The sequence below is a fragment of the Vanrija albida genome (genome assembly GCF_041260175.1).
Source record: "Vanrija albida strain AlHP1 chromosome Unknown contig_3, whole genome shotgun sequence".
Lineage (NCBI taxonomy): Eukaryota > Fungi > Basidiomycota > Tremellomycetes > Trichosporonales > Trichosporonaceae > Vanrija > Vanrija albida.
This window is the reverse complement of record NW_027191422.1, coordinates 3,044,607-3,071,060: the sequence shown is the minus strand read 5'-3', so window position 1 is coordinate 3,071,060 and position 26,454 is coordinate 3,044,607. Positions and strand designations below refer to the sequence as shown.

The window sequence follows — 26,454 nt, the reverse complement described above, 5'->3', positions numbered from 1 at the left end:
GCTCTCCGAAGGATTCGGGTCGGGACTGACGGAGCGTCGACCCAGTTATCGACGGAGAGCGGATATTAAATCGGACAATATTGTCGGGCGTCACGACAATATTGTCGGGCGTCACCTCGTCGACCGTCAGGTACCTCAGAGTTCCCAGCAGGGTATCTTTGGGTTAGGTGTTGATCAGTGGCGCACAATGGAGGTGCTTGAAATTCAGGTACTGATGTCCAGGAGAGAGGCGATTTCCGCGACAGGGGATGGACACTTGCGACTTCCTTGGAGCTTGCTTTCACCGGTGGGCAACAGGTAGTGGGCAGTAGAGAGTAGGGTCGCTCGGGGGGTCCCGAGTGGGCAGCGGACAGTGGGGGAGTGGGGCAGTGAGGCGGCCTCGGTGTTGGTGGCGGTGACGGGTGATAAACGACGATCGCTGCGTGCCTATCGACGTGGTGGGCCAAAGGCGGCATTCAGTACCAGATCCTGACTACCGCATGTACAGAACCGCCACTGTCACCACAGCCAGTCCAATTCCTTCGCGACACCTCAACGCGCAGACACGGCTCTGTCGCCATAGTTACTCGCCATGGCGGGCAAGTATGGTCAACTCGATGTCATGACAATGCCCCCCTCGCCACCCGTCTTGTCCTCACTCACTGTGGACGTATCTGTCCGACGGAAGCCACCGGCCTTTGTGCGCCCAGCTGTTGTCCCAGTGACCCTCGCATCTCTCGAGGTCAACTGCCCCTGTACCGAGAGGAACAACATTCCTCAGGTATCAACTCCCATCGGACCGGACCACGTCAGAGCATCCCACCCGGTCAATGCCATACCGGCGCCGCCACCCCCTCATCGAACGCCGGGTCCCCTCCATGTGACACCTCGCTTGTCTCCATACCCAGATCTGAGGCCTCGTTTGAAGAAACGTGTGTGGGCCGCTTGACTGGGTCGTCTCGGCATCCCCATTTGGGCGTTCCTCGGTTGCCGCTGACGCGTGAGAGCGTATCAGCAAATTCCTGGAATGGTTCCAACCGTGATCCAATGGCCCGCCGACATTCCTAGGGAGGACTAGCGTGTGAGCAGATCATCTGCTCGCTAGCTAGTGTGGTATTCCCCACAGGATACGGATATCGAGCAGCGTCGCCCCGGGGCCCAGGTTGGCCGGCCCGGATAACGGCCCCGTTGGCAAGAGTATGCATGAACCGCCTCCTGATCCGGAGACTGCGCTAGTCTGGCGCGGTGGGCAGTGGGCGGTGGCGAGGTGGGCTGGTCTTAACCATGCCGTTCGGCAGACGTACCCCGGTACGGCCAATGGCATTCCACTCATTGCAACTGTGGACGTTAACGGGGAGGCACAAAGCGAGTGATGTGCAGAGGATGATGTTGCGAGACGGTAGTAAAGTGGGTGGTGCATGCAGCTGGTCGGTCAGTTTTTGTTGTGCATGCGCAGGCGTGGCGAACTGGTCACCGCAGTTGGGCCGCTCACGGCAGTTGGCAGTAGTCGTCGACCGTGTCGTGCGCCAGCTTGTGACATCAGTGGCGGCGTCAACAGCCGACGTCGGACAGTGGCTTTGTTGTGTCACGTCGTGGTCTGTTCGCTACGTTTTTAGCGAGTCGTAGTGTGCAGCGTTGTGCATCACCATGTGATTCACGATGCATCGCCATGTGGAGCAGCTTGTTCCGTCAGCCATTGCATCGTCATGAACGCGGAGTTGCGCGAGAGACCAGTTGAGAAGACGAGGCAGACGACCGGGAGACTCGTTGCGTCCCCCAGTGCTTCACCTCGTACCCCGCTCAGTGCATGACATGGTGCTGCTTCACCCCGTACCCCGCTCAGTGCATGGCATGGTGGTGCTTATCGCCGGCGGGGGCGCTATTCCCGTATCCCGTGTGTTGTGTCTGTTAGTTGTCCGTTCTACGGCCGAGGTGACAGAACTCTAATGCATAACCATTGATTCTCTTCTGGCCTTAACTGCGCCTGGTATGTACAAGGTGGTCTACAAAGCTTTCCTCTACAACGATCGCATGAAACCGTCCATGCCAGAGGCACTGGAAGCCTCGTGTCTATCCATTAAAATGCTGCCATGGTGTGCCCGAAAGGTGGTGTCTACTTCTGATGCCGAGTTTGCCGTTTACGTGTAGCGGGCGGCGCGCCGCCTGCTACGCTTGTCGAGAGAAGCCTTCTTGGGCTTGCTGCCAAAGAGGCTGTGGAGCCAAGATCCGACGCTCATAACGCGAGTACCAAGACCGTCGTTGTCGTGGTCCTCATCGTCGGCGATAGCGCTTCCGCTGGCCCTAACAGCTGCCATGACAGCTGGGCGAGAGAGGCCGATGTCAACGACATCGGAGCCGCGGGCGGGACGAGCAGGATGGCGGGTAAAGCTCTGGCGGTCGTCGCGGCTCGAGTATGCGACGTTGCGTGCGTGGGTACGTCCGCGGGAAGTGGAAGGAAGGAGAGCGTTGCGGGAGGGTGGGGTAACATTGGGGGTCTCGGGGGCGGGGTGCATGCTGTAGTACTCCTCAACGGCATAGGGGTCGGTCCTGGGAATGGCGGCATCGTGCACGTCCATGACCTGGCAGAGCTTGCGGTAGTGCCATGAGGCGAGACGGTCCTCGTATGCAGAGTAGGCGGCAAAGGCGGCGGGGTCCGACTGGGGGTGAAGGAAGCGCCAGTTGGGGTCGAGCACCGACGTGGCGGTGGAGGAGCGGCGCGAAAGTCCGCTGCTCGACGACGTTGGCGAGTAGCTCGACGACGTGCGCGAGCAAGTGGAGGATAGGGAGCCACGATGGCTCGAACCGTCCTCGTAGCGGTGGAGGTTCGAGTGGGGGATGTCAATTGCGAGTCCGTAGTCGCGCATGCCGGGTAGAGTGGGTTGGTGGTCGTGGTTCGGTGGATAGTAGTTCAGGGGTAGTGTTTGTGCGTGCGGAGGTCGCGAGGGCTGATGATGGAAGAGACAAGTCGCCCATCGGCTCTTTATAACAAACTGGTGTCTTCGGTCACTCGCGTTTTTCCTCCTTGTGTCCGAGTGAGTCTTGTGCGGCGGAATGGCCTGGGTCTTGCGCCGCCCCCGGCGGGTCGGACCAAATGGATAGGTCCGATCTTGACCCTTCGACCACCGATTGGACGGGTCTGGCGGGCGGCGGCCCATCCAGGCGATGTCCATTGGGGCTGCACCCGCGGGGATAGGTCGTTGATTGACCAGGCTCTGGCTGCCACACAGAGTCACGAGTTGGGTGTTTGGTCATGTTAGGGTGGTGTTTGAGATAGCCGAGCCTGAGTTTGAGATGAGCTGGAATTGGGGGCGATATGACGACGAGCGGTGGTCCAGTTCGATGCGCGACACCAAGTCGAGACGTGTCTCGAAGTGCTAGTATGAATCGGGGATGAGGTATCGGGCGACGAAGTCCTATTCGTGTCATACTAACCACGAGAGCGCGTCATACATCGGTGAATAATGGCAGCCAGCCCCGTTGCGTATCGGTCAGTCTGGTCATGTAAGGTTGCCGTATCGGTCCGGGCGGTCTGGGGATGATCCGCAGCCAGCCAACCAGCAGGCCAGTCTCCAGGCTCTCCATGGCTGGGCCGGTGCCCCGATGGGTCGAAGGGTCTGGAGGGTGGCTTGCGTTTGAGATGACGACACCTCGAGCTGACGCTCTCGACTTGCGCACGGCTGCCACGCAGGCACCGTCCGAGGCTTGTGTCCAGGCTGGTGTCTCGAACAAAGACCAGGGGGCTTGCGTACTGTTCTTTTGACAGCACCCCGGCTGTAATGCTGACGCTGGTATCAGCGGAGTATAGTGCGTCGTCGAAAGAGGATTTGGAAACTCGAAAACCAGGAGCGCAACCCAAAAGTTAGGATCGGCAGAGTGGGCCACTGGATTCGCCACTCTGGGCAGTCAACCAGAGGCCCCCGTCATCCCACGAGAGATTCCAGGGCGACTTGCTAGAGCTGGGTCAAGTCATCGGATCCGGTGACAGACCAGACCAGCGGGACCAGCCTGCCTGCGGGACCAGCCTGTGCTGTGCCAAGTGACGAAGGTTCGGTGGGGACGACGTGGACAGTCTCCCCAACATGTCAGTCTGGTTGTCTACACGTTTGTCACGAGTCCAGGTGCATCTGTCCAGTACTTTGACGAGGTCGGCTGTTGCACACAGTTGGTAATGCTATCAGTTGGTAATGGTAGCCGTCATGTCCGCCTCGGGAGCGACGGTGCCCATCGGGTGAACGCGAAGGGGAGGGTACTGTTCGTGGGGGACGTTGTTCGTGGGTTTGGCGGCAGTCACAACTGCACAACGTGCGACCTTCGGGCCTCGACAATACGTTCGCTTAGAAGAGTGATGGGGAGAGTAGAGAATAGAGAAGGCGTCTCATCGAGCGCGAGCGATTAGCACGTGCGACACCCCGACCAGGGTTGCCGGCTTCTGAAGCCCTGGTGAGGATCCACTGTGCGGGAGCAAGCTGCCGCGTCTCATGTTATCGTTCTGTAACATTCCCGGTATCCAAGTGCTGCCAACAGAGGGAACCCACAAACCCTCCCTGAAGCTTGAATTGCAGTCGGCATGGGCCGCGATCTAGACTAGGCTGCTCGCTCCCCCTTCCCCAGTTCTCACAATGAGCTTGCACATTATCACCATACGCTAACAGCCGCATAACCAGCGCATTGGCAGCACTACGGCCAGCTTAGGCGACCTGTGGTGAATGGTGGATGGAATGCATTCCTCGCCTAGTACGGGGCGAGGCTAGGGGGCGACGGAGCGGCCCGAAGCCCGCGCGGCTTCGAGACGCTACCGTCAACTGCTTCCTCCTACCCCCTAAGCCCCGTGGGCCGGTCGGGAGTTGACAGAGTGGGTTGTGTGGGTGGTGGGCACATGGTCGGACGGGGCCGAGTCGAGGCCTGGTCCAGAAGGGTTCGGAACCCGCAGCGTCGTGCCGGTGCCGCATCCAGTCTCGTCTCTCTCGTCTGCACTTGCGACGGCGGCGGCGATGCCGTCCTCCAATGTCGGGACAAGGGCCAGGTCGAGGACCTGGTACCTCTCCGCTGGCTCAAACCCGCCCAGGCGGTAAGCCGCAGACTGCAAGAAGGCTGGGGCGAGGCGGCTGGCCGAAACTAGCTTTGGATGCTCAGGCAAACCGCCCTGCGATGCGATTCCCATGCCGTTTTACGGCACCAGCTTTCGGCCTCCCACTGCATCCGTGGCACTCACACCCTCCGACACCAGGCAAAAACCAATAAGCAGGCTTATGCCAACGGCCGGCGGATTCGTCTCAACGTCAAACGGCATGAAGGAAGTGGTATGTAGTAAGAAATGGCAAAGACCCCTGCCCTTACTGCAGAGGGCTGTACGACGGCGTTTGAAAACAAGTCGCAAGCAGTGGTTGTTACTTGCTGTTACCATCCGTTTCGACAAGCTCTCTAGGGTCAGGCGACCCGAGTCCGGCTCAGTCCGGCTCGCCGGCCGTGGGAATTGAGCAGGTCAGATGATGGCTGATGTGAGACAAGGTCACTCTGTCGTATGCCTCCTGGACTAGTACCAACAAGGCAGTCTGAACACAAACGCCCAATAAACTGATGCATGGTTGTTTCTGCAGTGATCTACATTCCCTTACATGATGCATCCGCGTACCGGATGATTCACAGTGACGAGCTTGTCCTAGACTACATCCGCACACCCTACGCATGTTGCCCATGTGGTGCGCGCCGCCACTAGCAAAGCCATCGTGGGGCGCCTAGAGTGGGTTCGCGTTTCGGTGTTGCGAGTGTGCACTCTACGGCAATGCTGAAACACAGACGAGAGGGTGTGGTTATAAAACACTACTGCGTGGCGACGATCGGTCGGCCTGGGCGGGCGGCGGTGCTACGGCGGCTTCAGATGCCCCACATGGCTCCTTGATTTCCCACATGAATTCAGCACGGGGGTTTCCCGCGTGTCTCATGCCGCTGCTGCCTGACCCAAACCCAAGACCCCTGTGTTCGGACCTGTTCCAGGCGCTCTGAAGCACAAGTAGCCGCTCGGACGTCGGCGTCTGCCGTCGTGCTTTGTTGGCCCGAGGTCCTTGCTGGAACGGACGTGTGGCGGCTGTACCCCCGCCAGCCACACCCCAAATCGCTAGCCGAAGCCTGCGGCACTACGGAAGGTTTGAGCACCATGCTTCGATCCTGAGAACTGGGCCGACGTCCATCTTCCGGGTGCTAATTACCCATTGCGGTATACTTGGCCCGAGGTTTTGCAACCGCAAAAGACGACAGGCGGGGAGCAGAGGCTGATGCAGGTGGGGGAGTCGAAAGCCCGGCAAGTACAACGCAACTCGTGTTGCAGATAATGCGCCCGACCAGTTTCTAGCCACGGTGCCTGGCCAGGATTCACGAGAATGATTCCCATGGCAACTCTTTCATAGGTCCTACGTCTACTGGTGCTTGGCTCTTGTGCCCTTTCCCCGCTACCCCGGCAACGCCGCAGCCGTTCGGGTTGGTAGCTCTCACGTAAAGGGGCTTCGTCATTGGGGTAGACTGGAACATGGCATCCTCCTCTACGTACTAAGGACCCGTGGGCTAGGCACCAGCCATCGCAACGTCAGCCTGTTCCCTCTGCTCGACTGTTTGCTAGCATTGACAGACGTTGACAGCATTCGGCTAGTGCCCTCAGCAACGACCTGACCCTCGTCGCACAGATGACGACCGCATGGCAGAAACCGCCAGTAGACGGGGAGGAACAATTCACGACACCGGAGGCAGCTGACCAGCGCCCTGTCCACCACCCTAAGGTCGATTCCATCCCGATTCCAATGACGTCCAGGCACGGAGGGCAGCCTGGACGGGAGACGGTGCCAGCGGAGACTGCGGCAGAGTGGGCCGCAGACAACAACAAGGTGCACGGCATGGTCAAACTCTATTGTCAAACCACCACCGCAGCGCTCGAGCTGAACGCCTGTTGCCAGCTCGTCGCGCCTCACGAGGCAGAGAAGGCTGGGTGTCGTGCACGTCATGTCGTGGTCGTCTTCGCGACTCTGCCAGATCTGATGGAGCATGATACCGAAGTGCATTCGATCAAAAAAAAAACTACTTTTACACCTATAGCTTACAGCGACGACGAGCTACCATGGGTGGACAGCACTGCTGCCACATGCAATCTGCTTCGCTTCTTCTTTGGCTTTGGCCTTGCTGCGGCCACTTCTGACGTACGCAAGGAATGATGGGGTTTGGTCGGGGGTTGAGCTGCTTGTAGAGCGCTTTGGATCCGAACCGGCAAGCACAACGCCATCCGGCGTTGTCGCAAGTGCGTGCAATCTTGTACGTTTGCTGGGCTGGCAGGGGATCTAGTGCGGCCACATCGCAATGCGGGCTTGAAGAGGCCTTTTGGACGTGCGTTTCGTTACGACATGAGTCGGCATGGCGCTCCAAGCATGAAGAATTGACCGGCCGATGTTTGTGCACCGACTGGCCAAGCGTCGAGGAGCCTACAGTGCGAGGAGGCGGACTCCGCCAGAGACAATGTCGAGGTCGTCGTCGTCGTCGTCGAGCTCGAGGTACCCCATGGTGGGTGTGGGTGGAGGGGGAGGGCTCGTGTGCTCGCGCGCAGTCTCGGGGCAGTCGAGCCAGGCATTGAGCATGTCGTGGTGGTACGAGTGGAGGTTGGCCTCGTATGCGGTGAAGGCCTCGAGGTCGACAGTGATAGGCGACTCGGCGGTGGGTGCGGGCACGTTGGACAGGCCGAGCGAGTTGTTGAGGCCTAGTGTACAAGGTGATGATGACTGCTTGTTGGGCTGGGGGATGGGGATGGCGGACGAGGCGACGGTGAGGGGCTCATAGTAGAAGCCGTAGTCGTCGACTAGTGGAAGCTCGGCGTACTGAGCGTATGGTGTGGGGTGGCCCTGCAGTGGGAGGAGGTCCGGACATGGGCTCTCGTGCTGGTGCTGGTTCTTGGGCTGGTAGTGGTGGGGGATTGGGTGGTGGACGACTGGGCCTGGCTGACCGAGGCCGGAGTCACAGTATGCCGGCTGATGACTTGGCATGGCAGCGGGGTGATGGGCGTGGGGTGGGTAGTGATAGTGATGGGCAAAGCCTTGGGGATGGGTAGGCTGGTAGGCGAAGGTTGTGGACATGGTTGGCGATGTGAGGAAGGGAGAGACTATGTATCTTGGGAGTAGTGTCTGCGTAGTGTGAGGGTGGGGTGCAGAGAGACTGCGAATGCGGATGATGGAAAAGATTGCAGTCGTGTGTCGTGAGTTCTCTTAAGGAGGAGGAGGCGGATAGGAGGGGGTGAGCATACGAATGACCAGTGTGATTACGGGTCTCGTCCAAGGAACGACGGAGGAGCGACGGACGACCACCACGAGACAGCCACAATGCCCGTGCCGACATGGGTATGATCAGCGCGGGGGTCGCATGGCAGCTGCGGCAGCTGCAGCCGGCGGGTGGGGGAAGGGCAGGATTGGGAGGGAGGGCATGCCGCCCGAAGCCGCTTGGACAGTTCTCGAACCGAGCGAGCACGCGATGGTATACGACTATCGTTTTGGTTGTTGCGGACAATGCCGTAGCGTGGTTGCCGCGGTCAGAGACTTCCGGGGGTTCAGCGGATTCCACCCCCACCATTACGGCACGGCCCAAAAGTCACCGTAAAACAAGGCATCAATGCACTCGCTCGCTTGTCTCCCTGTTTTTCCAGACGACTGATACTAGGGGAGGTGAGACCGCCGGCGGGGCGCCGGCGGCTAGCACAGAGAGACCAACCACCAGCCATTGCATCTGCATATAGATTGCCAGTCGTAGCGGCCGTAACCGCTGTGCTGGCGTCCGTCCGTCGGGATGACTGGGGCTGTGTGCGTGCGTCTTCCTCCATGCGTGCTTGCTTGCTTGCTTGTCTGCCTGGGGTCTGCTACCTGCTACCGGGCTGTTTCACTCCCGACCCGACGACGACGATGGCCCAAACCCACCCACTCGCCCTCCCCCACTCGAGCCCCCCCGATATGGTTAAACTTTTCACTGGATCATCAGGAGATCGCAATGCACGTCCTGGCTGATGCCCGTTGGCGACATGGTCACCTGCCACGAGGAGTAAGTTTAGCTGCGCGATACGAGTGGGGGTGAGAGACGGCCGCGATTTTTCCTTCAGGTATGCTGCCGGCGAGTGGGGATGTGGGAGCCGGCTCGCTCTGAATTGGAAACGGCTCGAGTTTGATAGACCTTGTCGCCCCCCCCCCCCCCCGAGGCCTGTCGCCCTAGTTCATCCATGAGGGTGGACCAGACCGCGTCGCTTGGGCCTGCCAGTGTGTCTGCGTTGTTCCTTGAGCCTATGCCAAGCCGAAACCGTACCGGTTCTTGCGTTCATTATCGTGAGAGAGCGCACATCATTTGGGCCGCGAGCGTGACAGCTACCGAGATCACGCTGCCGAGGCGGTACCAGACGGACGGGGCCAATGTTCCTCCCGACCCGTCCGCCTGACCTCAGACGCCCGGTCGCCCTCGTCGCCCACTAGCCGTAGCCGCCGGTCGGAGTCCACGTCGGCGTGGGTATGAGTCTGTGTCAGCGGGGCGGCGTGTCTCGTCGGCGTGGGCGTGGGTGTGGGTGGTGTGAGAGCGAGCGCAGACTGCCTCCGTCGCCTCTCCTCTGGGATTCCGCCCAAGTCAGCAGACTTGCCTCCGCGTCTGCCTCTGGTGGGTGTAGCCACGACTGCAGGTGCATGTCCAGCCGGGCCCGATACAACATGTTTGTCCGACGTCCACACCAAGATAAACGTGGGCATCGCCGCCAATGTTCCTCTCTCCCCGCTCGACAACTACGCGAGGGACCGGAACAGAGGCGGAGTGCATGGGCCTTGTCGATTCCAGCATGCGGCACGTCACGTACTACGGCTGCTGGCCCCGTGACCGTGAAACCGCTAAACCACGCGCCGGTGCATGATCGTAGCGTAGCTTTGAGTGCGCGCACGCGTGTCGCGGCTTGGCTTGGCGACGAAGTGGGGTTTCAAGCTGATACTCTTGTTGTTGCCATCCACCTGGCGAGGCTGGTTCCAAGAGCTCGAAACCTGAATAACCCTGGGCCGTGATCACCACAGTCTTTGCTCCGCCGGGTTTCGGAAGGGAAATAAAGCCCGCACGACACGTTTGTGCAACCTGGAACCGGGCCTACATTGCCAGCCATCGTCGAGGTTGACCGAGGTCAGGCAGGTCGGGTTGCAGTCGGGTTCGGTACGGAAACACCGTGCCAACCCTAAGTGCGACGAGCCCTGGATTAACAGCGTGCCGCGTCCGCCGTTGCTGACGGCGGTTGTCGAGCTGGAACCAGATTTCCTCGATTTCAACCCTTGGCGAGCAATATTGAAACGCGAGCCGCACAAAGGCCTACCTGGCCCTGTCGTTTTTCCCGAGCCGTATGAGAAGAGGGTGCGAGAGTCCGAGTCCCATCGAATCCAGGACACAAACCCCCTAACCCAAATCGGAAGCATGGCAGGTCCAAACAGTGTGTCGGCTCGCTCGTTTCCTGCGACAGTTCCGCCTGATGACGAAAACCCGATGATTCCAGCTGCGTGCCCGAGGCAGTTACCAATCACACAATGTTGATCCTCCGTCGCTTTCCCCCGCTCGCTACCTTCGCCCGCCCGCCCGCCCTGATGTGAAGACGATCTTGGCGGCAAAGCGTAAAGCCGGTCCAGTTGCTGGGGCGGGGAGAGGTAACAGACGACGTGGGTCGCGACTCGACGACCAGTCAAGCAACCACTGGCCAGGCAGGCTGCGTGCGCCCTTGCGATCACCTTGCGGACCCTGCACCCAGTGAGGAATACTGCCGAAAGCGCCGGTGATCTGCGTCAATGATCTACGACGACGGGTTTGACTGGACCTGGTCGGACCTGTGTCGAGGTCGAGACTTGGTTCGCTTGGCCGGATGATCTTGGTGTGACTCTCATGGCCATGGGCGTCGTCGAGACATGTCCTTGCGAAGCCTGTCAGCAAGTCTGACCAGGCTCGAGGGGGTAATCGTCGTGTGACTCTCATGGCCCGAACGTCGTCGAGAACAAGCAAGCTTCGACGACGACCAACCCCTTCCTGTGAATCCCATGCCCAGACCGTCGTCGAAGGCTGTTGTCGAGGACGTTGACGAGAGCGTTGCCGGGACCGTTGCCGGTAGCGACTGATTCTGGGGTGCAGGACGGGTTTCTTTCCGCATGTGTCGATCATCTTCCAGGTGGGGGAGGCCGTGTTTCCACCGGGCGAGCTCGGCGCCGCCGCCGAGGAGCAGAGGGAGGCAGTGCGGGTGTATCGATGTGTGCGGCATCGGCAACGGCCGCACCGAGGGCACCGGGACTGGCACGGTTGTCCCATCCCTTGTGTGAACAACGGTGGTGACCTGGACCGGGTCCAAGGGCAGCCTGCGGCCACTAGGCGATGCCCACCATCGTGCGGCATGAGTCCGCCACTGCCAAGGTCGATCAGTCAGGTGGCCGATCGTCGCCGGCGGTGGGCAGGGGGATTCCGCGATAGCTGGCATGGACAACCAGGAAAATATGCTCACGGATGCAGGCTCGGTAAACCCAGAGCGCGGGTTCGGGCGAGCACCGCCGCTGGGTAGGCGGCGGAGTCCGGCCCAAAAGCTGGTTCGAGGTGTGAGAGCCTACGTGGCCTGGCCTTGGCCGGCACTTGGCCGGCTTTGGCTCGTCGGGTGCGTCGCGCGTTGGGGGTCAAACACATGTCGAAGACAAGGGCATCCAACCCCCGCAACGTCTCGAGAATTGAGCTGCCACGCGTCCCGCAGCGCTGCACGGCGGGTGGGGAGGCCTTGGAAGACGAGGAGACACGCAGAAACTCGCAGAAGGAATCGATGGGCGTCTGGTGGGAGGGGAGGGGTGTGGGCAGTGGGAGCTCGGTTGGGTGAGTGCGGCTGGGGGCGATTCGGACTCGGAGTTGCGACTGCTCTCCTTGCTACACCACTGCCGCCATGACCCCTCGAAAAGCTTCATGCATCAGACGGCGTCAAGAAAAGACCTGTGGGTTATTGTTAGACTGGTCAACGTCCAAACGGGCTCCAGCGCTACTCACCATTGTTCCAATGGGTCCTTGGCATCCAGGCACCACCACCAAACAGTGGTAGAATTTGATGGCGGCGCCCAGCGTTGTCGAATTGACGGTCCCACAATAGCTAACAGAGCATCGAGTACGCAGAGGTACTGGAGCTGGGTGGGTGTTGACCCATGTTGCTCCACTACTTATGTAGACGCGCGGTGGTGGACCATTTTGCAGTATCGGCGGGGCCGACTGCGCAGCAGCTTGTCACCCGACGGCCAGCTCCTGGTTTTTACAGGATCCAGTGGAGCAATGTCGAGAGAGCGGGGCGCGTCACGTCCTTGTGTCCGCATACCATCAGAGTAACGCGTCCCAACGCATTCGCTCCATCTCCCTGGTTTTATCAGGACAAGTAGATCAGCACGGAACCTTGTGTCGGATTCGGACGAGCGACACCGGCGTTTGCTGCTTGAACAGGCCACACAGGTCCAGTCACGCCCACCGTTTGGTCCTGGTCGAGAGGCATGTCGTACCCGCCAACCAACGTTGTCCTCCAACGTCCGCCGTCCATTGGACAGGCTCTTCTGAATCCGAGTCAGCTCAAAGGGAGGAGCGGCCTTATAGCGGTCGATGATCGTCGTCGGTGGCGGGTGGCAGTCCGGCCGGCGGCGACCTCCCGCCTCGAGTGTCCCACTAACCCACGGCCTACACGCTCAGAGGTGGAGGCCCCCATCACACCACCGTCAATGGGGACATCGAGCGGTGTCGTGACCACTTGCGCGATGTCGGTCGTGGTTCACGGCGTGCTCGCGAGCCGTTGTCACGAGGCCGCGGCCAAGGGCAAAGTCTTGGCATCGGCATCGCCGCTGCAGCGACACCAATCATGCGCGAATCCGAAGTGCGCGCATCCAATCAGGCCATCGAGCGGCGTCGCTACACTGCTGTAACGTGCCAGTCGATGTGCCGATGTGCTTGTGCGTGGGACTGGCCGCCGGCCCAAGGGTGGCATGGCAGGAAGGCGACCGTGGCCCCTGCAGCGGTAGCCACACCGCTACAGCGAGGCATGGACCGCGGTCGCGACACCGCAGTGCATGCCGACGTCTAGCTCCAGCCCAGACAGCATCTCTACCTTTGCCTTTGTAGTAGATGGTCGATGGACTTTGTGATGGAGTGATAAGACGTCACCACGAACTTCCGCTGGCCCACCCCGGCCGATCCGCAGGCACGGCCGTCGCACCCCGGCATCCGTCGCGCCGCCGTGTCCGCCGTGGACGAGGTCGCAGGCGCCGTCCGCCGACGCGCATGGCACTCACCTGATCTCTGGGTGCTAGACTATCGAGCGATGGGGCATGCGGGCGTCCGCATGCGTCCATCGGTCCATGGAATATGGCGACAGAGGTCAGGCCAGTGTGGCGCGACGTGGAACCTTGGGGCACTGGCTGGAACAAAGGTGTCGCGGAGGGAGCTCGCTGTCGGTTGTCGCCTGACCACAAACCATCCACCTCCCATCCTTAAGTAGAAAACATTCCTCGCATTCCTCCATGACGTGCCGACGTGTTCTGGCGTCATCGGCATGCACCTGGGAGTTGTTGTGACGGAAAAATCGAGGTGGTTGTGGAATGTGGGATGCCGGGGCGAGGCCCTCCGAACACCGTTATCAACACCGAACCCCGCCGATAATGCGACCTCGTCCGCGGGCATGCTGTCGACGGCCCGTTCCACGGAACTGGGTGCAAAGGCGCTCCTGTTTTACCGGGTCGTGACGCACAGCGATTCTCAGCCCTGCCGGGGTTCGGCAGGACACTACGGCTGCTGGTCGGATGGATGGGCGCACTGGACGGCAGCGGTTGGGCGCGACCAATCTCGTCCTCGTCGTCACTGAAAAATGCCAGCACGCCCAAGAAACTCATGGCCGCCGATTACAGATGACGGGGAAACCACGGGTGAGGGCACAGGTGTCTGTAAAAAAATATACCAATCGCTGTTGAGTACGACGGTGCGAGGCTCGTGGATGTCGTGTGCGCCGTCACCGTAATTGATGCCAAGGGCATGTCTCACCCTGGCGCCACCTCCGCCCTGTGGACCCGCTTATCACGGACAGTTCATCGGCGCCTCATTCTCGGGGTTGGGCGGGGTGCATTCATTTGTATATTAATTTGTATATTAATTTGTAGTTATCTACGTCCAGGCGAGCTCGACGTCCGTGACATGGGGAGGCGCGTGGTGGAGATTGTCCGCTGGCGGCGTCGCAGGTGGTCGCGGCCGCTTACACAAGGGCGGGCAGGCCGCTGACAAAATGGCGAGCAAAAGCCGCGCAACTCGGCGCCCACAATGACATCGCAACATTGCGCGCCGCCGCGCGCCGCGGTTGATGTGCAAGCAACCCGACGAGAGAGTCCGCCCGTCGTCGTGACGGCGGTCCGGGCCCCTGGCCGGCATGATGACAATGGCACGCGACCTGCCGGCGGCGGCGGCCACGATGTCATCCGACGTTTTTGCTACCCGCCGAGTGCCGCGGCTGTTTGTAGAAGCCGCTGGCGGCCGCGGACGCCTTGGCAGGGGCGAATAATTACGTCGTGGCCACGCCATCAAGCCCTCCATGCTGGCCGGCACGGACGAGGCCAGGGCGTCGACGCCAGTGATGGCGTGTTATCGGCGCCCTGGCTGCGGATGATCGTCGCCACGACCGCGGGGTTCGGCGAGCTGCCCTCGTCGTCATTTTTCATCAGGCCTGGGTATTCCTCATCGAGCCGTGTGCCTCATTGATTAGCCGTGCCGCCGGGCTCGAGCCCGACGTACGTCCCTTAAAGCGGCGTGCCCAGCTGAGACATTATCTAGTCCTAGCGACGGCTGCCGCGGACTTCGGCGAGGGTTAGCCAAGAGACCCGAGGCTGCCGTCGTGAGCCAGCCTGGGCCATGACGTGCCGCCAGGCCCCCGCCGATCCCGGCGTCCTCGAGCGTCGTCGCGGCCTGCGGCAAAACCACGGGCTCGGAGAGTGGGGGAGGGGCTCGAGGCCGCAGCCTGCCGTCAGGCCGCGGGGACCTGGCGCCGGCGCCGACCTGCCAAGCTCGCGGGGAGCTCGAGCAGCCGCGGCACTCGGCGTCCTGCGGCATGGGCTCGGCGTGCCGTCGATCCGGGCACCCCTGACGACGCCCCGGGCCCGGTATGCTTATTGCCTAATTACTAGCCTCGAGCGCCCACCATTACTTGCCGATTCTAGCCCCTGTCGTCGCGCTCGAACGACCGGGCGGCGCGGCCAAACAAAACCCCCCGCCAGGCCCAGCGCGCCTACCCGCCCTCCCTCTTGCTCGAGCCACTTGGCACTTGGCAGGCCCCCACCATGTGGTTGGCCATGTGGGTGCGGGCTCGCTGCCCGTCGATCAGACGAAGATTTATCCGAGACATCAGCTGCTCCTGCTCGATGAAGTGTGCGTCGCCTTCGCGCCTCGCGCCTCGCGCCAAGATAGTCCAGGCCGGCCGTTAATAAACCTTGGCTTGGGGATGAGCCCGCCTCGCGTCGTTCGCCAGTCAGTGGGGGTGGCAACCCCTCGACGTGTGCTCCGGCGACGGCGTTGGAGACGTCCGACCAATGCCCTCCGCGTCGCCCTCGCCCTCGCACCTGTGAACCCCTCGGCGGTTGCCGCCTTCCCTCCGGTACGTACGCACACTGGTTAACCCGTTGCCGCTTTCCCCCAACCGTTGCACTGTCGAGTATACCCGTCGACCGACCAGGCAGCGCGCCACGATTGGGTCCCTGTGCCGGGAGTGGTGAGAGGGGGGTCAGCTTCAGTCAGAGGCCTGGTGGGCCCGGCTGGTCAGCCCCTTCTCCGTCCCCTTCTTCCACGTCGCTCTTTTCCCCAACGTTCCACAACCTCCTCGTCCTCGTCAACCTTTCAGATATCTTGTTATTGGCCGACATGACCCGTCTACTCGACATTCGCGTACCGTTGGGTCGCTCTTGCCATCGTGTAAGACACAGGCCTGTCGCATCATCAGCCACCACCTGTGCCCAGTCGCCACCACCAGCCAGCGCTGCGCCCCTCGCCCCAGTCCCCTTCGAGCCGGTTCCCCCAGATGCCCTGGGGACGACAGACCATGAGCAGCGCCGCATTGTCGATACCTGTGGATTGTTGGGTTGAGTCGTCGCAGAGAACAAAGGCCTCACCGTAAGCCACCGCCAGCCACCACCGCCGCAGAGTTCCACCCCCTTGTCTCCACCGCCGCCGCGCCGCCACCCGCCCCCCACCCCCAGCCTGAAAGCGCCCGTCTACTCTCTGACCACGCCGACACACCGACAAGCCATGCAGGGCTGAAGCCTTTGCTGAAGATTTTCAAGGTGAGGAGCCTTGAGAGGGGTCGGCAGCGGTCCACATGCTCGGCAGCGGTCCACATGCTCGAGGGCGGTGAGTTGTACGACGACGAACGCAGGCGGTCGCCCGCCACGTCGCCACGTGCAGCGACGGGCGCTACATCGCCGAGTCTCTCCCTCATCGAGATCGCACACCCCAATCATCGGTGAGCAGCCTCGAGGGCGGTGAGCGGCGCGGCCACGACGCAGCCATCAGTCTTCGCCGCGGCAAGATCCACGACACATCCATCCGCATCCATGCTAGCGGCTGCAGACGTGTACGGTCCTACTGGATCCGTCGTGGTCGCCTCGGTAGGTCAAGGCGGCTTGATGTCGGTGTCGGCGTCGGTTGGTGTCAAGGTTCGTCGCTGTCGGGGTCGTCGTCGAACTCGCTTATGGGTCCGCCCTCGCCATTGGGTGCGCTACGCCTCGATACTCCCTTCCAACGCCGGCGTGCGCCACATGCCTGGCGATGTCATGTGGCGAGTGGAGACCGCCATGCGGCGCGTGCTGGTCGGCATGTGGCGCGCGCCCTCAGCCAAGCCAGGTCGCCATGTGGCGGGTGCCACCCGCCATGTGGGGGCGTGGTGGCGTGCAGGCGCTGGGCCCCGCCTCAGATACTTGAGTCACGCGCGCCCGGCCGTGGCGCATGCCGCAGTCCAGCAACGCCATTCTGGGGGCGACAGAAGGTTCGCCAGTGGCGGCGCCGGGTTCTGCTCCCTCGCCCTCGGCACTACCACGGCGTCGCGCGCGGCGTCGCGCACCCGCTCCCCCCTTCGTCGTCTTCGGCACCAGCGAACAGGTCGACAGACGACATCACCGGTGTCGGTGGCGGGGGCGGTGCGGAGTCGGCCTCGGCGTCCGAGTCCGAGTCGTCCTCGTGCGGTACGCGGCTGTCGAAATCCTGCACCCCCTCCCAGCCGCGGTCGTCGCCCGCGTCACACACGAGCGCCGGCACGACGTGTGCGAGCCAGCGCGCGTGCCGCCCCGCCGATCTCAGTGGGGCCGGGCCGCGGCCGGCCGGCTTATCCCCGCGGGGGAGGCGTGTGCCGTCGTCGTCTGGGGTGGGTTGGTGGCCGTTGCCTTTGCCGGTGTACTTGCTCGCCAGCGCCGTGCTGATCCACGCGGTGATCACGGCGGCGATGAGGAGCGGCGGGGCGCAGCCTGCGGCGGTCGTCGCTCCGATCGCCGCCGTCGGTCCAATTGTCGCTCCGAGTGTCTCCCCCCCGGTCGTCGCGTTCCACATCGCTGATTACTGCTTGCTCGGCCCCGTGGCGGCGAGGTACGCCTTGAGACTGGGCGGGGGAAACGTGTCGATGTTGCACGCTGCGCTCTGTGTGTGCCTGCAGCTCGCGGTCGAGCTGGTGGCCAAGACGGGGCGGAGGACGGAGGCGAGGGTGGTCGCGGCAGCGCTGGTGGCAGCGACGCTGGTGATGCTTGCCGAGGCCGGGCGCATGGTGTGTGGCTACTTATACTTGTCTGCGGTGGTAGGTGGGACGATGGTTGGGGATTGTTAGATCGTTCGACGGACGAGACGATGGGTCGACGGGTTTTGTGGAGCCTAGTGGTGGTGGCGGGGTGGTCGGGGGGTGGCTTACGCTGGCGGGTGGCTCGAGGGCTGGGGTGGCCGGGGTGGGTACGTCACTGGCACCGACGCCTTCGGCCATTGCTCTGCGTTTGATTCAGCCATGCCTGCACTGCATTGTTCGACGCCGCGCCGCCGCCGGGGTCAGCGCGTGCGGGGGAGGGGGTCCATTGTGCATGCGACGAGGGGAAGTACGCGCTCAGGAGGAGAGTCAAGGTGGCGACTGGTCAGTCACTGTGCGAGTTTGCTGGAATCGATTGTGACCCGAGGCACGAGTTGTAATCGCCACGTGGTTTCTCATTAGCCACCACGTAGCATTCTATTAGAGTCCAAGCGTGCGGGGGCGACGACGATGGTGGCGACAACCTTGCCCAGTGGTCTGCCTGCTCCAGTGGTCTGCATTCGCGCAGCCCGGTGTGGGGCACAGCCTGCCACGGGCCGACATGATCCCGGCGACTGCAGTAGGGGGTAGTCGCCGTCGGCAGTAGTGGCGGGCGTGGAACCCCGCACCGCAGAGGCCGCTGCCCCCTCCCGGGCAGCACACTGTCGACTCGACCCCGTTCCCCGCACGGCGAGTGCATGTAACCTCGCCACCCCGCACCCGACGACCCGGCCCGACGCGCGAGCTGAGCTGACAGTGCGGGCCGAGCGGCGAGGAGGCTTGCGGGCCGCGAGGGTCCCCGCGCCTGGCCTGCGTGGGCTCGGACTTGGCATTTGGCCGGTACGCCGCTGCCGCTGAGCCGCGGGTGTTTGCGGGCTACGCTACGTTGAGGTCTGGATTGCCTGTGAGCGCTGACCATGTGCATTGGTGTCTATGATGGTTGAGCATGTCGACGAGGGCCGAGGGAGCCACCTCGGAAGCCGCCTCGGTGTGGCTCGGCCATGTTGACGTTGACGTCACACCCAGCCGCGTCCACTTGTGCCCGCCGGCCCTCCTCCACATCGCCGGACCATTCTCTTCGCCGTCATCAAAGTCAGTATGCTGCTCGCTGCTCGCTGCTCCAAGCATGGCCATCGCCGCACACACTCGCTGAGAGGATTCATGATGCTATACTACAACAATATGCCGCAGGGCTGTCCCGGTACGGCCGCCTGCCCCGGGCCCACGTCGCCAAATACAAGGGACTGCTAATTCCACCACCAATTCGCCATGCGATTCTAAAATTACAGTTGTGACGTGCCGTGCCGTCGCCTCGCTCGCTAGCTTCGGCGCCGGGACGAGCCCGCGCCGCGCTTGATACTCCGGCCGCGGGGGAGGAAGAGGCCCGAGAGCCAGGAGCTGAAGCCCGGGCGCTCCTCTGCGCGCTGCACGCTGGTGTGGAGGCTGAGCTCGTCCGAGTTGGTGCGTGCTGGGCGGATCTTGACAGCCACGCGGCGCTGCACGTCGTCCTCGACCAGCGTCTCGGTGCTCATGTTGCGGCTCGGGCTCGACTCTGGCGCGAGGCGGAGCACGCCGCCGACGAGCACGGCGTCGGGGAGCTCCGAGGAGAAGGCGGGCAGCAGGGCAGCGGGCGTGTTGGGCGGTACCGAGCCGGCTGCCTCGTCGAGCAGCGCGCGCAGCTTGACGTTGTGGTACGCTGCGAGGGTGCCCTCGTAGCTCGCGTACGCTGGGAAGCTGTCGGCGCTGCGCGGCGGCAGGTCGTCGCGGCTAAATGTGATGGGGTAGGCTGGCGAGGTGGAGAGGGTGGAGGGTGTTGGGCTTGGCGAGCCCGACGAGGAAGAGGTGGACGACGACTCGCCCGACGTCGTGCGGTAGTGCTTGAAGTTGTTGTGCGGGAGGTGGATCTCGAGGCCGTGGTCGCGCATGGTGGGGGATAGCTGCGTGGCTAGGTGGCTGGTGGGCTGGGCTCAAGAGTAGGCTCGGCGTTGCGGGTGCGATAAGCTGTTGTGGTGGCTGGGGATGTCCTACCTCTGCTGCATCGTCATAGCCTTTTATCTATCCCACCCAAGACCCAAGCAGCCGAGTCATCAACAAGCATGACAGCCCCGCCGGTGCCGAGGTGACGACGCGGTGCGATGCCAAGTCTGACGGCCGATGTCGAAACCGAGACCGAGGCCGAGGGAATTTTTGGCTGGCGCGACCCCCCGACGGCCCCCGTTACAAACCCACCGGCCGGCCGTGCCTCCCGCGCGACGCGTGCTGCCTCGGCAGCTCCAGCTCCACTGCATCTGCATGCAAGCGGCCTAGGCGAGCTGCACACCGCATGCATACAGGCCTCTGCACACCTCTGCCCGACTCGACATCCCGATGCAGCTTGCTCGCTGCCGAGTCGCCGGCCGAGCCTTGAGCGGAGAGTTGCCACCTGCCTGCCGGTTGCCCTGACTAATCCGATTTTTCAACCTCGACTGACTCGTTATTATCAAAGCAGCCGTGTTTATTAAGCTGTCACCGGCGGCGTCGCGAGTGCGCGAGTGCGCCGCCCGCGTCATGTACACTCAGCGCGCGTCGGTACCGTCAGCACCGGCCTGGGCGCCGGTGGACGCGTGGAGGTGGACTGATGCAGCGGTGTGCATGCTGACCGAGCTGGGCGGTCGAGGCGGTCGCGGCGGTCGAGGCTCTGCATTACACTACACGTTGTTGCGTGCTGGCTCTGCTCAGCGCACGTTCACAACGCATGCATATGCGTGCAGCGCCAGCCCGCTTCCGACACGGCCAAGGTGGCCCACAGCGGTGCTCGGGAATCCCGGCAGCTGGGGCGGGCACGGCCTCCTTGACGACCCGCAGCGTCCCGACTGCTCGCAGCCGAGGTGGGAGCAAGCGATGCGATGAAGCGATACGACGCGGCAGCGTGTCGCCGAGCGCTGCGGCGTGGAGTGGCGTGGAGCAGCGCCGGGCGGGCTCGGTGCCCGGCTCGCTTGGCGCACGGCCGGCGCGCGGGGGGCGGGAGGCCGTCGGCATCGGCGAGCGGGCTCGGAAGCGAGCGCCGAGGAGGGGGAGTCGCCACGTGGCACCGCGTGGCCTCCGCGTGGGAGCCCTGAACACCCACGTGGCCACCCTGACAGCATCTCGGCGCCACGGACGCCGCCCCGAGCGCCCGGCGCCGAGTGCGACGCCCGACAGACGCCGGCCTGGCCCACGCCGCCCACGCCGAAGGGCTTGGCGCTTGGCATTGCGGTGCGGCGTCGTGCTGCGGCGCGGGGGGCGGCGGTAGATGGGCGCCGGGGTCGCCGAGCGTGCGTGCGTGCGATGGCGCGATGGAGCATGGAGCGTGGGGCGAGTCCGAGTCGGACGATGACTGCATGGGTCGACTGAGTGGATAACCGGCTTTGCTAAATCCTTTTCACGGCGCCGCCAACTCAGACACTTCCAGGCAACATGCAGGCGACGTGCAACGGGCGAGCATGCAAGCGTTCATGAGCATTATGGTACAGTGTACAGTAATATTGATGCAGATGCGTATGGTGTGTGGGTGCGTGTGTGGGTGCATGCGTCGCCGCTGTCTGCCCGAGAGGCGGAGGCATGCGGCGGACTGCAGGCGGGCGGGCGGGCACGGCTGTAGCCGGGTGGCCGGGGCACGGGCGGCGGCGGCAGCGGCGGCTCGGGGCGGCTTGGGGCGGCGGCGAGCGGCGAGCGGCGAGTATGCCCCGAGGTCACGAGCTGGTGGCGAGCGCATGCATGCGTGCTGCCGACGGTGCTGCCGACGCGGAGGTCGGCTGCTCGCGATCTCGCGAATCGCGGTGATAGAGCGCCGGAGGGCGTTGGGCGGCCGGGCCGGGGGGGTGTAGATCCACTCTCACGTCGGAACGGGACCGGGGCCGACTATGCCACCGATACCACCGGGTGGTTGTTGCCGGGACAAGAGTCGGACATGCGAGTGCGGCGTACTGGTGCGTGCCGGGCTGCGGCGTGCGAGCTGGTCGAGTCGTCCGCTACGACTTGCGCATGCGCACCTTGCCCCCGGCGCCGGCCCACTCGAGCAGCTCGGGCGGCACGTCGGCGGGCGAGGTGGCGGGCGAGGACGCGGCGCTCGAGGTCGGGCTGCTCGACAGCGAGGGGCAGGTGGCCGTCGACTGGGCCGAGAGCGACGCCTTGCGCTCAACGTAGCCGAGGTTGAGGTTCTTGAGCGACGCGAGCACGGCCATGGCCTCTGCCTCGCGGCGGGCCGTGCGCTGCCGGCGGCGCTCGGCGGCGCGGTGCTCCTTGAGCACGGCCGCAAGCGCACGCTCGTGGTAGCTCGCCACGCTGAGCTCGTAGGCCGCGTACCCCTCGTAGTCGAAGTCTGGCGAGCAGTGGGTGTGGTGCGCAAAGGACATTGTGGGGGTTGAGTCGGTGGCGGGGGTGGGTGTGTGGGGGAGGCTCGGGTGATATATGCCGGGCGGGGTCGTCGTGGTCGTTATCGTGAGAGGCCACCTGATGTGCTCGGAAGGTGCAAGGTGTGCAAAGTGTGCGCGAGTGTGCGAGTGTGCGAGTCTGCGATAACTCGGAACGATGCATCCATCCACGCGATATATATCTGCGGCAACACGACGCGCATGCATGGCCGAGGAGGTGGCCGCCTCCGGATAGCCCGGGCGTAGCGCGGCATTCAGCAGCAAAAAAAGGATTATGACTCACCTTGGCAATGCAAATGAGTCGATGTTCGGCCCGCGAAACGTCGCACGTACGGGCGAGTGACCGCCGGCCGCCCGGCCGCAACTGCCGAGCTGGCGCCGAGCTGGCCTCCCCCCCGCACTCCCCTCGCCGCTCGTTGCCGCCGGGTGTGGGTGCAGCCAGGCCGGGTTTGCGGGGCCGCCAAGGCAGCTGGTGGATGCTGCTAGCTGGCGCTATCACCCCCGCTCCACATGGACGTCAGGCCCACTTGCTGTCCACTGCGGGGGTCGTGGAGCAGGTGCGGCTCGCTCCATCTCCGTCATGCCCATGCTATGCTATGCTGCAGCTACTACTCGCTGCCACTCGCTATGCACAAGCATTCCACTGGACTCGACGCTGACTACCCAACACCGAGTGCACACTCCGACATGTATCATGACGCACAGCTTCGCCATTAGCCCACCCCGAGCAGACCACGACTCTCCCCCCGGGCGACGCCTGCCCCGTCACTCTCCGACCCCCGCAGGTGGGCGGGGAGGTACGACGACGTGCATAGATGGGCCGGGTAAAGCAGTCTGGCATGCATGGAATCATCCCGCTGGGTGCTCGCCGCCGCTGGATGGTGCTGGTCGCTGGTGCTGGTCGCCGTCGCCACTGGCGGAATCCGCGGGATCGGCCCACCCAGCGAGCAGCCCACCCGCCAGCCCATTGATTCACAGTGGCATGAGTCGGCGGCGCGCCTCTGACGCACGCTGCATGCACGCTGCGCCGAGGAGACGCGCGGCGCTAGCATGCAGCGTGGAGCAGGCCCGCTCGCCGCTACTGATGCTTGCTGGGCGCTGGCTGGCCTTATCTATACGGCCGAGCCAGTACGACCCGGCAACCAGACTGCGGCAGCGCTAGCGCACCCCGGCCCTTCAGCTGCCCATGCACGATCCTATCGACCGATCAGTGGTCACTTTGCGGAATGCGACACGCCAGCCCGCCGGCAGTAGCTTCTGTTCGGGCACGGCGGCCGCCAACCCGGGGCCCACCCACTGCCGCACACGACCAAGCCACAACCCGCATCCCGGGCGCAGCGTAGCGTGCACACTGCGTCCCGGAGGCTCGCTCTATCTCGGAGGCCGGGGTGGCGCCGGGGTGACGCTTGAATAATGAGAGCAAGCGGCGTGCCTATGATAGCGCGTGCTCTCGCCGCTCTCGCTGCGGCACACTGCCCGGCACACTTGGACGTGTCGCGCTACGGCGTCGCGCTAGCTGTCTGACGCGCGTGTCTGTGGCCGCACGTTTGGAGGGCGGCACGACACGCAGGCATACTGGATGGCATGTCGGGATGATAGAGTACAGTGTCCTTGCTCGCCGCCTCCTTGCTCGCCGCCTCCTCGCTCGCCGCCGCCCCCTACTCCGCCTTCCTCACCTCCCGCGACACGAGGTACTCGAACACGCGGCGCAGCATGAACGCCGAGTCCTTGGGCGTGCGCGTGCGCTCCTCCGACTCAAAGTCGACGGCCGTCAACCCAAAGCGGGGCACGTACCCGGTCGTCCACTCGATGTTGTCGAGCAGACTCCAGGCCATGTACCCGGTGATGGGGATGCCGTCGTCGCGGATCGCGAGCGCCAGCTCGCGGATGTACCCGGCGTAAAACTGCTGCCTCTGCACGTCGTTGACGGCCTCGTCCAGGCCCATCTTGTACTCCTGGTCCGTGGCGAAGCCGTTCTCCGTCACGATGATCGGGATCCCGAGCTTGCGCGTGTACCGGTTGTGAATGTGCCTCAGGAGGCGGCGGAAGCCCCACGGCACGTCGTAAGGGTGCCCGTCCTGCCCCCGGTTGCCGATGACCTCGCCGTTGCGCTCCTTGACGCGCTCCTGCAGCCCGCGCGTGCGCTTCCACTTGTCGGCGGTCTCAAAGTCGAACCACTTGCCGGTGGCGTAGGAGGTGGAGTAGTGGTTGATCCCGAAGAAGTCCACCTTGGTCGCCGCGGCGTTGACCACCGCCCACTGCTCGTTGGTCAAGGTCAGCTCGTCGCCGAACCGGTCGATCGCGGTGCGCGGGAAGAAGCCGAGGTAGATCGGGTCGGCGTACATGCCGAGCATGTGGTCGACGGACGCGTGGGCGGCCGCGCGGGCGGCCGGGTCGGCGTCGTCGATCGGCACGCAGATGTCAATGTTCTGGGGGGTCAGCCTCGTCTCAACGGCGGCGTCGGCCCGCTCGGGAGCTGCGCTCCCTCGCCACACGCACCAGCGTAATGCCAATCTCGCCCCCCTGCTTGGGCCTAAACTCGCGGTCGTACAGCTCGACAGTGTACGCGTGGCACAGCACCAGGCCGCGCACGAACGCGGCGTGCTCCTTGTCGGTCCAGCGCCCCTCCTTCATGTAGGTCGCGTTGAAGAGCGTGTACACGAGCGGCTCGTTGATCGTGATCCAGTGCTTGACGCGGTCGCCGAACCGCTCGAAGCACACGCGCGCGTAGTTGACAAAGTCGCGCACAATGTCGTCGACGGACTCGAAGCCGTTGTACCGCTGCTCGAGGACGTACGGGTGGTCCCAGTGGAAGATGGTGACGAACGGCGTGATGTCCTCGGCGAGCAGGCCGTTGATCTGGCATCGTGAGCACGAGCCGGCGAGTCGCACCCACCAAGTTGTCGTAGTACGCCACGCCCTTCTCGTTCACCGCGTCGCCCTCCCCGCCGTCGGGGATGATCCGGCTCCAAGCCAGGCTGAAGCGGTAGCTGTTCATCCCGTACTGCTTGAGCAGGGCAATGTCCTCGCGCCAGAGACGGTACGAGTCGCACGCGACGCGCCCGTCACCAATGTCCTTGAAGCGCGGGTCGTCGTTCATCAGCACGTCCCAGTTGGACGCGCCCTTGCCGTCGGCGTCCCAGCCGCCCTCGATCTGGTACGCGGCCGTCGCGGCAGCGTACCAGAAGTCGCGGGGGAGCGTGTCCTTGAGGCTGGCGTCGGACGTGATGAGGTCCTCGGGGCGGGGTGCGATGGTCATGATGGTGTGGTGCTTGCATCGCTACCGCCGTCGCGTCTTGTCTTGTTTATGAGGGAGCGTGCCAGCCGGCCATGAACGCCGAGTCCGGCGTCGAGAGGACACACGGGCACGGCCACCCGCACATTATTCTCGGCCCACGAGCCGGCCCAAGGCTCGGAACGCACAATACCGGCGCTAATGTGCGTGTATTGTGCGCTCTGCGGCGCTGGATGCCCCGGGTCTGGGGGCGGGGGAGGGCAGGAGGACGGCGAGCGAGCGGACGGTGGCCGTGTCGCACCTGCCGGGCCAAGGCCGTAGCGATAACGCCGTGTCAGGGAGCCCAGCGGTGCGGTGCCGCCTCCGCTGAACAAGTTGGCCGCCGCTGAACAAGTTGGCCGTTGGCTCGAGCATGGCGTGGCGGAATGGCGCAGACTGCAGTGTATGCATGTGCTCGAGGTTTCTGGTGGGGTGGCTGGGGTGTGTATGTGGTGGGGATGACTGCGTGGCCACTGTGCGGCGCGCGGCTCCACTGAGACGCGTGGTGCGCGTGGTGCGCGTGGTGCCGCTCGCCCCACCGCCACTCCTGCGACACCTCACTAGTCCGACCCGGCCGCGGTGCACGGAACACCACTTTACGCGTGCACCTGCCGACCCCTGCGCCTCGGGAGCAGTGCACGGCCGGGCAAGAGATGAATGGGTTTCGGGCTGTCCGCGGGTGCTCGGGCGCGCTCGATCACGCCGAGGAGCGCGGCGAGCGAGCGCCGAACAGCGCAGCGCCGAGCGAGCACCGAAGAGCGCACCGCCGGCGAGCAGACATACTCCCAACCCCGCGCGCGCCGAGAGCATACCTACCCCGCGCCGTGTCGCGGGCAAAGTCCGCCCGACAGCGCACACAACTGATCGAAGCCGCCGTTCTACCCGGCGCGCAGTGCCCAGCCGTGATGCTGCCAAGCCCCTGAGTGAGTCTGGCCGCCTCGGCATCGCCCTCGCACGTCATACACCCGGCACCCGGGGCGTCATACACCATC

General features: G+C 63.7%; 6 protein-coding genes across 6 annotated transcripts; all 6 read right to left on the bottom strand.

Moving 5' to 3' along the window:
- Nucleotides 1-2,117: 2,117 nt before the first annotated feature.
- Nucleotides 2,118-2,843, bottom strand: Q8F55_004521 (uncharacterized protein; the record flags this gene model as incomplete). Its single annotated transcript, XM_069353034.1, has 1 exon — nt 2,118-2,843. One exon carries the CDS (start codon nt 2,841-2,843, stop codon nt 2,118-2,120), a length of 726 nt encoding a protein of 241 aa, XP_069210452.1.
- Nucleotides 2,844-7,442: 4,599 nt separating this feature from the next.
- On the bottom strand, nt 7,443-7,997 carry Q8F55_004520 (uncharacterized protein; the record flags this gene model as incomplete). Its single annotated transcript, XM_069353033.1, has 1 exon — nt 7,443-7,997. The coding sequence occupies one exon, from the start codon at nt 7,995-7,997 to the stop codon at nt 7,443-7,445; it is 555 nt and encodes a 184-aa protein (XP_069210451.1).
- Nucleotides 7,998-17,064: 9,067 nt separating this feature from the next.
- On the bottom strand, nt 17,065-17,577 carry Q8F55_004519 (uncharacterized protein; the record flags this gene model as incomplete). The annotated part of the gene is made up of 1 exon (XM_069353032.1): nt 17,065-17,577. The coding sequence occupies one exon, from the start codon at nt 17,575-17,577 to the stop codon at nt 17,065-17,067; it is 513 nt and encodes a 170-aa protein (XP_069210450.1).
- A 1,539-nt stretch (nt 17,578-19,116) lies between these two features.
- Q8F55_004518 (uncharacterized protein) lies at nt 19,117-19,722 on the bottom strand (the record flags this gene model as incomplete). The annotated part of the gene is made up of 1 exon (XM_069353031.1): nt 19,117-19,722. The coding sequence occupies one exon, from the start codon at nt 19,720-19,722 to the stop codon at nt 19,117-19,119; it is 606 nt and encodes a 201-aa protein (XP_069210449.1).
- A 2,064-nt stretch (nt 19,723-21,786) lies between these two features.
- Nucleotides 21,787-22,170, bottom strand: Q8F55_004517 (uncharacterized protein; the record flags this gene model as incomplete). Its single annotated transcript, XM_069353030.1, has 1 exon — nt 21,787-22,170. The coding sequence occupies one exon, from the start codon at nt 22,168-22,170 to the stop codon at nt 21,787-21,789; it is 384 nt and encodes a 127-aa protein (XP_069210448.1).
- Nucleotides 22,171-23,846: 1,676 nt separating this feature from the next.
- On the bottom strand, nt 23,847-25,447 carry Q8F55_004516 (uncharacterized protein; the record flags this gene model as incomplete). Its single annotated transcript, XM_069353029.1, has 3 exons — nt 23,847-24,617; nt 24,688-25,047; nt 25,085-25,447. The coding sequence occupies 3 exons, from the start codon at nt 25,445-25,447 to the stop codon at nt 23,847-23,849; spliced, it is 1,494 nt and encodes a 497-aa protein (XP_069210447.1).
- Nucleotides 25,448-26,454: the final 1,007 nt, after the last annotated feature.